Consider the following 13,013-nt stretch of genomic DNA (forward strand, 5'->3'; position numbering starts at 1 on the left):
TATTTAAAAAGCAGCTGAATGGGTTTGTGAATAGGAATAGGAAAGGTTTATAGGGATATGGGCCAAATGCCGGCAAATGGGATTAGATTAATTTAGGATTTCTGATCAGCATGAATGAGTCTGTTGCCATGCTGTATGAATCGGAATAAGTTACTGAGGAATAAACCAAACTGGACTCAACACTTCCTTTCAGATTATAGTTAAACCCAGGGTAGAATCTTGTTGAGGTGGCCTGGAATCAAGGCCCTTTAAGTCCCTCCAACAAGAGCTGCTTGCAATGAGAGTGGTATTTAATTGGCCACTTAAGGTCTCAATTTGTAGTGTGGTGAGAAGGTCGACACTATCCCACCTAATTCAGGGCTCTTCCTTCTTCTAAGCTTGACAGCTCCCTGAGCAGAAAAATCCACCTCTATATGCAACTTAGTGAAAGTAGTAGGTAAAATTTTCATACTTCATGGAAAATAGGCAAGAACTAGATCATTATCTTATTTCAACTAATAAAAACAGTAGCAATGGGATACAGCATTAAAAATTGAATCTTCCCATCAGGCTCCTCTGTTCACATGGCCATAATGGTGATTTTTGAATGTGAATCACTTTATGGCACAGAAGGGCAAACTCAATATTCTCATAGAAAAGAATTATGATACAAAGACTTCCCAGCTTGATGCTATGTCACTGAGAACTCCTGCAATTATTCTAAGCCTTTGCAACACAGAAATCAACTCCAAGTACTTACATCAGAGAAATGACAATGCTTGATTAACCTCTAGCTATAAGGAACTTGCCCTGCAGCTATTTGAGAAAAATATCACATTTGGTAGTGTAATAGCAAACCACGGGTTGCCATAATGAGGACATATGTCTCATCTAATTGTGCTCCTTGGTTGTCAGCAGCACAAAAGGTCCATATAATTTGTTGCTGCAGTAGCTAGGTGCAAGCCTAGAGCTTTCTCTTCAACTTACACATTAGCATACATTCAAATAGCCTTGTTCAAGAGATGATGGCTAATGCTACAATCTCCTGTTTCAATCTCTAGTCTCTAGGCAAAAGGGATTGACCACACACTGCAATGTGGTAAGTTTGTGTTTACATAGAAATTTGAGGTGCAGCAATACCACAACAATGACTTCCATTTATACAGCACAATCAATTAAGTCTCAAGTCTTCAGCTAAATTTGTTTAACATTAGAACCAAGACACTGCAATCCTGTTGCTATATTCTGCGTTTTATGATTCTGCTCCACAACCACCTGATGAAGAAGCAGTGCTTCAAAACCTAGTGTTTCCAAATAAACCTGTTGGACTATAACCTGGTGTGTGCGATTTTTAACTTTGTCCACCCCAGTCCAACACTGGCACCTCCAAATGACAGCTAAAAAAAAATTATAGTGACTGATTAAGGGGGAGTTAAAAAAAGTATAAATCACCCCTCCTCACTTGACCATAACACTTGGATATCTTAAAACATTGTGGGACTGGAGATTAGAGAGATAGGGAGGGATCAGGCGTCAAAGGGAACTAAAAACCAGTTTGAAGATGTAAAATCGAAGATTTGTTTTGCCAGAAACAAATCTAGGTCAACAAGTACAGGGATATTGTAGCCGTCAGATTTCTGATTTAAGGAGGATCGGCTGAACAGCTAGGATATTGTAAATTTCCAATGTTTTACAAAACATACTAATGCGCAAGCATTGATGCAAAATAGATGTCATTGAGTCAATCGCTCAGACAATGCGGGATGAGAAATTCAGTTCCACTGCAGTCAAAAGGCTCAATATCATGCATATTGTATAAAAGGAGGATTAATTGAATACTGTTTTGCATCATCATACATGATCAATTTCTATACTAAAACTTTTAGTATGAAAACTTGGAATTACAAATAGACATAAAGCACATAACATTCACTCATTTATGGATTTCCTGCAATGGATTACGTTAATATCCAAAATCTCTACTCTTACTAGCTCGATGTGGATCAATCAAATATTCTGTTATTTTCTCTGTTGACGGTCTGACTTAACCAATTGAAATAATACACATTCCATTGGAAAATGTGCTGTACATATCTACAAATCAACTAAGTTGCACTTGCAATAAGTTTTCTGAAAATGGGGTGTTTTTTTAGACTGAAAGTGTTATTGTAAAATATAAGAAACAAGGAGTACATCCCCCCACCCTCCCAAAAAGGCAATGGTTTCATTTATTAAAAACTGCCTTCAGAAACCCCGCTGCCTAATGGTTAACATATGCCCTCACCTATTGCCAGTTTAATAAATGAAATAAATCATAAAGAATAACTAATAGCATTCCCTTAAAGACTCAATCATTTCCATTCTAAAAAAGGTCCTTAAAATATATTGTTTTGCTATAAATGAATGGGAACTTAAGCAGAAGAATTACACAAAAAAGGCTTTCTGACTAAAAGGTTAGTCTGCCAAGTGACCTTCAGTGGTCATCTTCAACAGCTTAATCATTGAAAATTTACAACCCATCCATCCTCACCTTGCAATAGATCTGTTTACTCCTCTGTAGGTTACTGAACACTCAAAACCAACATTCCTCCTTTTTAAATACCATCTTCAAAAACAATGGATTTCACTCTTAGCAACCTGGAGGAACTAGCTGATACTTTGATTTTGAAATCGCTTCTAAGACATGCTTAAATTAGTTTCTTCCCTTCCAGTTTTTTTTCCACTTCTTTTTACATTTAATAAATTCTTAATTTTCTTTCTAATCTAATTTGTTTAATCTAACTCACATCAAGGAGTGTTTCAAAGAAATTGAGGACAATAGATTAGGAGAGGGTAGAAGACTAAATGCATAAAAGAAGAAAGTTTTAAGAGAGAGTTTTGAACAAGTGAGAGAAGTGTAGTAGTAAAGTGATTTAGGCAGATAATTCCAGGGCATGTTCACCACGACTGAAGGATTATCTTGGGGAATTACATTCACACCAACATTGGAGTGAAACCACTGGAGATAAAAGCAGTGCAGGTTGCATAGTGTGACTGATAACTGAAGGAGTACACTTAGATAGGGATGGCTGAACTATTGAAGAGTTTCAAAACAAGGACAATGATGTTAAAACCAAACGATCACTGCAGCCTCACATGGAAATGAGTTTGGGAAGCTAACAGTAAGCTCATAAAGGTGAGATTATGAAGGTAAGCATTCAAGAATGGATCCATGGTGCGACAAAGGCACGGATTAACAGGAACATTGAGTTTAGAAGCAGGAGCAAGCCATTTAGTGTTTTGAATCTGTCCCACTAGACTGAAAGACTATGGCTGATGTAGTTGTGATCTCAGCTTCACATCAGCTAATCTATCCAATTTAGCCTTGAAAAAAATGCAAAAATATAGCCTCCATGAACTTCTGGGGAAGAGAATTCAATACTCTCATGAGCCTCAAAAAAGAATTCTCATTTCGGTCTTACAAGGGCCTCTTAGTCTTAAATTAGGTCACTCATTTTTAAGTCCTCTTCATTTTTTGGTTTCCTGTACAACAAGGAAACCTATTCTTGGTACCCACCCAGTGTCCTCAAGCCCTTATTTTTTTCCATTAGATAACCTTTCATTCTTCTCAATTCCAACATGTTCAATTTTTTAAAAAATCAGATAGTCCCACCATCATAGGAACGATTCAATAAACCGTCTTTGAACTGCTTTAAAAGAGTTACTTAATATTTGATTAACACAGACTAATGTTTCAGTGATGAAGAGAGAAAAGCAGGGGACCTCCTCATATATGAATGCAATTTTATAAACTGACTACAGATGGCGCATAGAGGTTAGTTTGTCTTAAAGTGCAGAAACTGTATCTTAATTCACTGAGGGGGACAACTGGGAAAGTTTTCAGATGTGGTGCCAGAAGATTATATGTGTAGGCAGAAACCAAAATGCAGCTTTGGTTCTATTTACATTGAGTTGGGATAAATACCTGACCCAGGATTTAACAGCAGTCATTCAGCTAGAACTATGATAGTTCTGAAATCAACTGTGAATATTGGGAGATAAAGTTGAGTGCCATCATAAATGTATCAAGTTAACCATAGATTTATGGATAATGCAACAAAATGTTAGCATTCATATGTTAAATAGGACTGAAGATGAAGCACGAGGAACACTAGTCATTGGAAAAATAATAGAAATAAAGTGATTTCAACAGTGAAGATAACATAGGAATGGAATCTGGATGGTGCAGAGCTGCAGAGATGTAGGAGTGATGAGAAATGGTAAAATAATTTGCATGGTCAATAATCTTAAATCAGCAAAGAACATATCCAATAAGTCACGACCAAAGTTGCACTTTTACAATGGTGGCATGGCCTCAGTAGAAATGACAAATTGCAATCAAACTTGCAGGATTAGAATACAGGATGATAGAACAAGTGAGTGCAGAGTTGTGTAGCAATATGAGCAAGGTTGGTCAGATATTGCAAAAATAATGTACTACTTCTTTGTGCTTGCAACTTGCAGAGGATTGTTTTGGCATAATTAGTACAGCAATTAACTTAATCCAGGAAATATCTGCTTAATTAAAATTATTAATGATGTATCAGTACATTCAATAATTATCTTAGCAGAGAATAATACAGAATGATTCATTTAAATATCAGTTGTCTTAGTGCAAATTATAATTAGTCAATATATTTTCCCCAGTGCAGTTTAAGAATGAAGTGCTCATCACTGTGGAAGTTATGTTATTTGAGTGATCACAGAGCAATTAGATCTATATCCAAGTAATGAACAAGCAACCAATGACAATAGGTACTCATTGCTTCCTATATCCAAGAGAATGATAATAACTGCTCCATTGGTTCAGTTAGTCTCTATCTTAGATTTCAGATAATGAGCAGCGGTAATACAGACTAGTGAGCTGTTTTGTTGTAATATGCTGGGGAATAAGGGGTTTTAAAGGTAATTAAAGCCAAACTCACTCTCCACCACTTCACTGCATTGCCCTTGTTAGTTCTCAGTTCATATTGCAGACAGTTGTTAACCAAATTATCATCAAACAATAACTGTCTTGCAGTGTAAGAAAAGGAAACTAGTTATTGTACAATATATCAATCATATCTCTTTATTAAGATTAACAATGGCTTTAGAATGTTTTATAAACTCATGCAAGCCTTCAGTAGCTACAACAATGTGTAGAGAAATTTCTCCGTGTAATTATCAATCAAATTCCAGCTTGAATGACAATCATACATTGCACCAATTATTCATTCCACAAAAAATAAAACTGCTCACTTGGTAGTACAGAACTTAAATATTGTTGAAAACAGAGATATGTTGCCAAAAACTGTCTTCTAGTCATCAGGACAAACGCAAGGATGCCAAATTTCAAATGATAATGATTTATACTACAGGAAGAGCGCGCAGACCAGCCAGGGTGGTGCCACTGAGGAAGAACTACAGGCTTACCAAAGTCCTGACTAATTCTTGCATTAATTCCTGGTGAGTACAAGATGAAAAAAGATTCAGCAACATTCCATTCTGTTCTTCACCCCTTTATTTCATTCTTTTTGTTAGATCCACTCAAATTACACTCTAACCTCACGATTTCTAAGAATACAATAAATGTTCAAATCTGCATTGAATATAATGCAACTGATATTTCCAGTGATATGCATAATATTCATTGTGGAACATAGAGTTACGGTCTGGAAACACAACGAACTGGAGCATTAATTAGGTTATTATTTTCCTCATCATTAACTTAAATCTCAGTGAATGTCACAGCACAATGTTATCCTACAGGTAGTGAGTGAAACTGACTTTCAAAATTTATAAAAACGACATAAAGGCAAAGATTGACAGCTGTGATTAAGCAGTAGTAATAGTCTGGATTGTCACCAATTCAGGATGGATTAGGGAATTCTTTAAAAATGGCAGGAGGGTCCTGATGTTTTTCCTCATCTCATTCCCATAATTTTTGTCTTTTCAGAGTGCCTTTTAATGGTGCAAATTTGTGAGATCCATTAGACTGTGCAAATAGCTGAGATCCAGGGAAAGCACGTTTGATTGACAGCTCTGCATCTCTGGTTAATATAGTCAGTAGCTCAACATTTATTTGCATAAGGTCAAAAGTTTTTGATATTAATAACTTAAAGGCTGTGGTGATTGACACTTGTGGTAGGTAATAAATGAATTACTTTCTTTGAAAATGTTTAGCACAGTCTATCGTCTCAAGAGGGTTCTATATAGTGTAGAGTGGGTGAACGGTCATTGAAATGCCATGTCTTGGCATAGGGGTGTGAGGGGTCATGGAATGTGGGCAACTGGCGTATGCTAGCATTGACGGGCATGAGAAGTGCGTGAGGGTGAAAGCCTGTGACAATAAAAGGCCTTACTTTTTCCATTATAACCAGGATGTCTATCGGCAGTGGGAAAGGACTCTACAGACTTCTTTGGCATCCAGCAGCCACTGCCTCCGACCTCTTTCCTGGGTTGATTGGCTGGTTATTGGGGCAAGTGAGAATGTGGAGCTATTGTTATGATTTTATTGAATGGTGGAGTGCACTTGCAGAACCAAGTGTTCTGCTCCTAATTCATGTGTTTACTTGCTGGAGCCCACATCTGCCATCATTCATGGACTGTGAAAATCATGTCTCTGGAGCGGTTTTCTGACATCTCATGAGGAGGGTGGATAAAGTCAAAAATTTTTCTGACTTTGGCTATTGACCTCTGGGATGAAAATCTAGGCCAATATCTCTACATACACTTCTACAATGCATATAGATGAAAGAGACCTCTGTTACAGTCTGCCTTTCAACTGACCATCTTCTAAGCAAATTAATATGGCACTTTAGGTATTCTTCTTTTGTATCATCGAAAAAATTGCAGGATATTTTAAATGGGTGAAATTTCTTTGCCTATAAGACCAATACGATTATAAATATTACCAAATAGGAATAAGGGTACAGTTTGATTGTTATTTAATCGGGGTGGGGGGGGGAAGAAGGAAAGAAGGAAAGAAGGAAAGAAGGAAAGAAGGAAAGAAGGAAAGAAGGAAAGAAAAGAAAGAAAAGAAAAAGAAAGAAAGAAAAGAAAGAATGCAACTATTTTTTGGGAACATAGTCGGTTCTGCTATAACATGTGGTTCTTCAACACGAATAGATTTAATCCGACAGAAGAATTTAGGCTGTTATTTGTAGAATGCGAACTTTCTTACCTGTATTGGCTACAACATGATTCCAGCCCCATTAGTTTAAATGGAGCAGCTATTGTGTGGTTTTCTGATAACATGAGATTGTACAAGAACAGAACTATCATGTTGTAGCAGAACTGACTATATTTGAATAAAACACAAAATAAAAGGAACGTTTTTTTTCTGTCACTTGTTTCACCAAATTCTAATCTTTCAATTTTGGATGATTTTAATCCTTTCCTTTATTTAATTTACTCACTCATTAGACATAAATTGACAATTGATTAAAAGAATATAAATTCAGCTATATATCCCTTCTATTCTAAACCTCAATTTGTGCAACTACTGAACCGTGGGATCATTATGGATTACTTTCACGTGAACCTTTATAAATATACGTTCCAGACCACAAACCAATGCCATCTTTTTAACTCTTTATTAATGAATATATTAAATCTCCCATGGATGTTTTGCTGAAACAGGAAAATATGGTCGAATGCTTAAAAATGGAAAATATTTTAACCTCTGTGCTTACCTTGGCCTTCCCAGTACTTTGCAGAATGTGCACTAATGCACAAGCCATCTCCTCCTTGCTCTTGACACTCAACACAGGCTCCAACACTGAGCACAACAGCATATAGTTATTAGTAGTGTACTCAGCAAATTCTTTGTACAGCTCCATTGGAAGAATGCTCATGCTCTGATAGCGAGCTTTGATTCTGATCATTGGCCCCACTGATTTGCCCTTGCTGGGGTTGGGCATGCTCACAGGATACCATTTCTCTAGAAACTGTCGTCCTGTCACAGTCGCTATTGGGATGTTCACCAGACCCACGTAGTTATTCTTATCTTTCTTTTTCTTTTTATCAGTCTCTTTATACAAGTGCACTGTAATGTTTCTGACTGCGGGCAGGTTACTGAACTCAAAGTGCTCTCCCCAGAAAACATTGTCTGTTTTCAGCTTGCAAGTAGTCCGTGCATACAGTGTATCATCAAGGCAGAGTTCACAGAAATACTTTTTCTTGGCTGGCAGATCCTTGGCTTCAATAATCCATAGTTTGAGCAGGTTCTCTACCCGTCTGCTGTTGTCCTAAGACAGAAGAAAGGAACAGTAGCAGTTAATTTCAACCTCTGATAAACTGCTCTTCATTTTTTTAAAATTACAATAATAAGTTTTCATGATTATGATTCCTCTTAGTATTGTTATGACCATAATTTTGGAGATCCAACATCTACTGCATCACCATATTCAGCAGTAATAATCCCCAACACATCAAAATAATTCCCACTTTTATTAACAGTTTACTTCCTAACATTACTCTTAATTATGGAAGAAAATGAACCATGCAGATTTTTCATTTCTTGATTAATCATCTGGTTAACTAGCATTAACTTACACAGCTGGATGAAGTGTTTAATTTACTCCTGAAAGAAAATTTTAAATGTGTCTTTATACTGTAGTTTGTGTATAGATATAATGCCTTTTTGTTTTGTTCTCAAACCTCCATACTGCTGAGTGTGTGGCTAAGCAATCTTTACTCAAGGGCATATGATAGTAGCCAGCAGTTGACCATTTCCTATATCTTGTTAAAGAGGCACTACCTGCCTGGAGTCAACATATCCTTGGAGAAATTAAACTCTGGAATCAACTTACATTCCCAAGTGTTGTATCCACGTTTAGCGTCAGTCCATTAACTTATGATGCTATTTTTAAATCAACGTAACAGTCTCCACAATGTGGGCTGCCGGGTGTACAGTTATTGTTCAGCCCTAAAATGAACAGCACACTAAGCCACCTCAAAGGCATTAAATGTCAAGAATGTAGACCAAGTAAAGTGGTTGGATTTGGATTGATTCCCCAAGGAACATTAGTGAACCAGTTAGATTTTTATGACAAGATCATTTTCCCCAGGAGCCACAAATTACCAGATATATTCAAATTATTTCACAACTTGTTACAGTAGGATTGAAACATATCATGTCTTAGCTCCTGATCCAGTACCATAACATGACCCTACTGCATTCTTCAGATTAATATAACTTTTTATTTGAGTCAATGTTAGTTGTCTCATCAAAATTATATTTAAGCCTATGCATCAAAAATAAATGGAGAAACAAAAACAGGAAATCAGGTAAATTAATACAAAAAAGGATTTTATTTAACGATCCATAGTCTAGCAAACAACTGATACAAATGGAGAAATGTTTAATATGATTGGATATGTTTTGATATTCACAATTTCAACAAAAATTGTTAATCTTTTTAATGGTTATGCTTGTGTTCAAGAGAAAAACAGGGAAATATTATATCACTGTTTGGCTAATACTAGAATCACAGAATCAACTAACTAAAACAATTTCTAAAATTTCATCTCCAGGTATTACTTATTTCTATTTAGGCTTGTTCTTCTGATACACTTATTATGTGAAAAGCTTTATTTTGACATTCTTTGTAGTGTCAGGATAGTAGTATCCTACCAGCCTGCTGGCACCACTGAACATCAGGCACTGATCAGATACAGACTTAATTGATTGGGGAACAGTTGAAAAAAAAAAGACAAGATATTCTTCTATTCTGCTAATGCAGCCCATACATGACACACACACAATAAATTCAAAATGGACATTACTTTCAAGCAAAATAGAGTTGAGGGGTCAGTTGACTTTTCTTGCTTGTTAATACCCTAGGAACAACAAGACCCCACTGAGATAATCTTCATATCTGGACAAATCATCAAAATGCAAATGACCTTTCTGGACAAATTTCTGATTAAATTTGAAAATAATTTTCCTGTAATTTAATGGTTGCCCTTCTCCAAGTTATTAATTAAAAAAAATCACAATGCTGCTTGCAGACTTAGGCCTAAGTTGAAATCCAGAAAATGGGTATGCAATGTATCTATCCATCATGGCATTATGTGAAGGGACGAAGCCCAGATCCCATTGTTGGAAAATGGCTCAGTCATCAGAAACCAAAGCAAACAAGCAATAAACCCACAGCATATCAATCTACCAAAAACTCCAGACTCTTTTCTTCAGTGGAACAAAAGGATGACCAACTTGCACAGTTTTCAAATCTTCACTCCAGGGAAAAACAGTGCAACCAAAGAATTTTCAAGAGCTAAATAAATGCTACCTCTTTTAAAATCACAATCTTTTCTCTGAACAAGGGTGGGTGTAATCTTGCATATTTTTGAGTGCTGAATTGTAATCTTTATTTTCAAACTGAACCAGAAACCTGTCATTTGACTACTTTCCCAGTTACAGCACTCAGGAGTTGAACTTCTCTTCTGATCTAAGAAAAGATCTTGGTCAGTTGAGTGGTGAAAAAAGGGGAATGAGCCCAATCATTTCTCAATTAGTAACATATGGCAGAAGGATTCAGGAGTAGTGCTATCAATTGTAATTTTATTACCCAAAATCCCTACTAATGAAGTGAACTTAAATGGAAATGCACAGATTGGAACATTATGAAACTGCTACTGACAAATCTGCAAAATGAGCTGACACACAGTACTCCCCTACTTCTGGAATGCACTCAGAATTACTCCCTATATTTAACTATCAGCATAAACTGGCCCCAATGTGGAAAATCAATTGGAAATTTATGGCTTTTAGTTGTTAAATATAACTTTTAAAAGAATTGTTTATTACCCTTTGCACTGTCAAATGGACTCTTGCTTTTAATATTTTAGAGGGTGAATAAATTCAGCTCAAGGTTATATCTTAAGAATATACATTTATCTCCACTGAACCCTTGGTGCTGATTACTATGCTATTGACATGTGTCACCACAATCATATTGGCTGTCAAATTTCACATGATAAATAGCCACTTGAATGAGGTACCAGAAGACTATCGCTGCACTTACAAAACCCTACTGTCCGCAAGTTAAGATCTGCAGTACTTTTATCTGTTGAAGTGCACTCTTGTTATTATTTTGCAATTTCTATATTAAGATAACAGTCCAAACTGTTTACTGTTGTCCCCATTTGTTATGGCTTTATCCACTTAAGTCAATACTTGGCCACTTGCGAAGCCAGTGGATCTCTGAAACAGTGGTTAAAACACGTTGTGCACTGCTAAAGAGTTGTACAGGATGGTTTTGGGTTTACATCTAAGTTGATTTCTGATTTGAAGGATCAGAGAGAGATCATTCAGGGTTTGGACTGCCATTGTATGATTGAGAATAGAACATTGTAGGTGCACCCATAACAAATGGTCTGCAGCAATCCAAGGCAGCAGCTCATTGCAACCTTATCAAGGGCAGTTAGACAGCAGCAATAAACGTTGACCGAGCAGTGAAGCAGACATCCTAATGATGAATTTTTAAGAAATCACAGTTGATAATATCATGATGTGCATGCCATGTTTCTGAGATTTGCAGATCATCCATCTGCAAGATATACCAACACATTAAATTGGAGCCATTTGAAAATTTTAAAAGATGTTAAGAAGGAAATGTTAAGCCATTTAAAATTGGTTTCTAACATAGCAAAAACTTCAAGCTTTGGTGATAGATTCGTACAGGTTTATAGGCTGTTTCATCACTAGTTCTGTTTGCTTATAAGGAAGCAAGGAATTCTGACTTTTGGAATAAAGCCCTGGAGGTTGGACATACTGGTCCAATTACTTTGTACAATTTAACATGCTGAGCATCTGATTATGCTCATACCTAAATACCTTCACTTTCTACTGCAGTCCAGGTTTGCTCTGCATGATGCAGCCTTAGGAACGTATTCAAATTATGAAGCTGTTCTTTGGCAGCTGGCCTGTTTTTATATAGAATCTGCTTTTTCACAGCTTACAATGAGAATTCAGAGGGGATTTCAAACAAATAGTAAGCCAATTCCTTCACGTTGAGTTCCACTATAACTTCACAGAAATATTGATAGAAATTTGCAGTGGGCAACCTAAATCACTTTCCTGAGCGAACTGCCACTTCAAAACTGCAAACGAAGTTTGTTTCAAGCAATGTAGTAAGGCCATTACAGCCACAGGTTTTGTTGTGTCTGCAGTGCAGTAAATGCTAGGTGGCTAAATTGTCCAACTGAAAGCAATATTTTACTTTACATATTCTAACATTGACCAAATACTTGGTACAAACCTACGAAATCTGAGCAGGAGTACACCACTGGGGCTCTTGAGCTAGCTCTGCTTGCCATAATGACCATGGCTGATCAGATTTTTAAATTGCATTCACAGGATGTGGGCATCACTCACCACACCAGCATTTATTGCCACCCCTAATTGCCCTTGAATGGCTACAGTCTATTTGGTGGAGATCCCACAATATAACTAGAGAGGGAGTTCTAAGGTTTTAATGCCAGCAACACTGAAAGAATAGTTAAAAATTTCTAAGTTAGGAAGATGGGTGGCTTGGAGAGGAACTTGCAGGTGGTGTTGTTCCTGTTTATCTGCTGCCCTTGTCCATCTGAACAGTAATTCCTTAAACCCATTACCATTTAAGGAACATGCTGCTTAAGGAACCTTATTGAATTGCTGAAGTATTACTTGTTGATAGTACATCCTGCTGGTACTAAGCATTGGTGGAGGGACAGAATGTTTGCGGATATGGTGTGAATTGAACCGGCTGCTTTGTTCTGGATGGTGTCAGGCATCTTGAGTGTTTTTGGAGCCGCACTCAGTCAGCTAAGTTCTTTGCACTTAGAGTCATAGAGTTGTAGAGCACGGAAACAGACCCTTCGATGCAACTTGTCCACGCTGACCAGATATCCTAAATTAATCTAGTTTGGGACATGTTGCAGTTGTGCAGGACATCAGATAGGCCACTTTCAGAATACTGTGTTTTTCATTCTGATCTCCCTGCTATAGCAAATATTTGGTCCACATCCCT

The 13,013-nt window shown here is 36.9% G+C and overlaps 1 protein-coding gene across 11 annotated transcripts in view; it reads right to left on the bottom strand.

Annotated features, from left to right (window-relative positions):
- LOC122564877 (disabled homolog 2-interacting protein-like) overlaps positions 1-13,013 on the bottom strand; it is a 684,630-nt gene that overhangs the window by 79,762 nt on the left and 591,855 nt on the right. For all 11 annotated transcript variants that reach the window (XM_043720268.1, XM_043720274.1, XM_043720269.1 and 8 more), the window contains one exon: positions 7,692-8,246. In XM_043720268.1, coding sequence (XP_043576203.1) covers positions 7,692-8,246 — 555 coding nt within the window. The remainder of the gene's footprint in view (positions 1-7,691; positions 8,247-13,013) is intronic.

The sequence above is a fragment of the Chiloscyllium plagiosum genome, chromosome 30, assembly GCF_004010195.1.
Source record: "Chiloscyllium plagiosum isolate BGI_BamShark_2017 chromosome 30, ASM401019v2, whole genome shotgun sequence".
Classification (NCBI taxonomy): Eukaryota; Metazoa; Chordata; class Chondrichthyes; order Orectolobiformes; family Hemiscylliidae; genus Chiloscyllium; species Chiloscyllium plagiosum.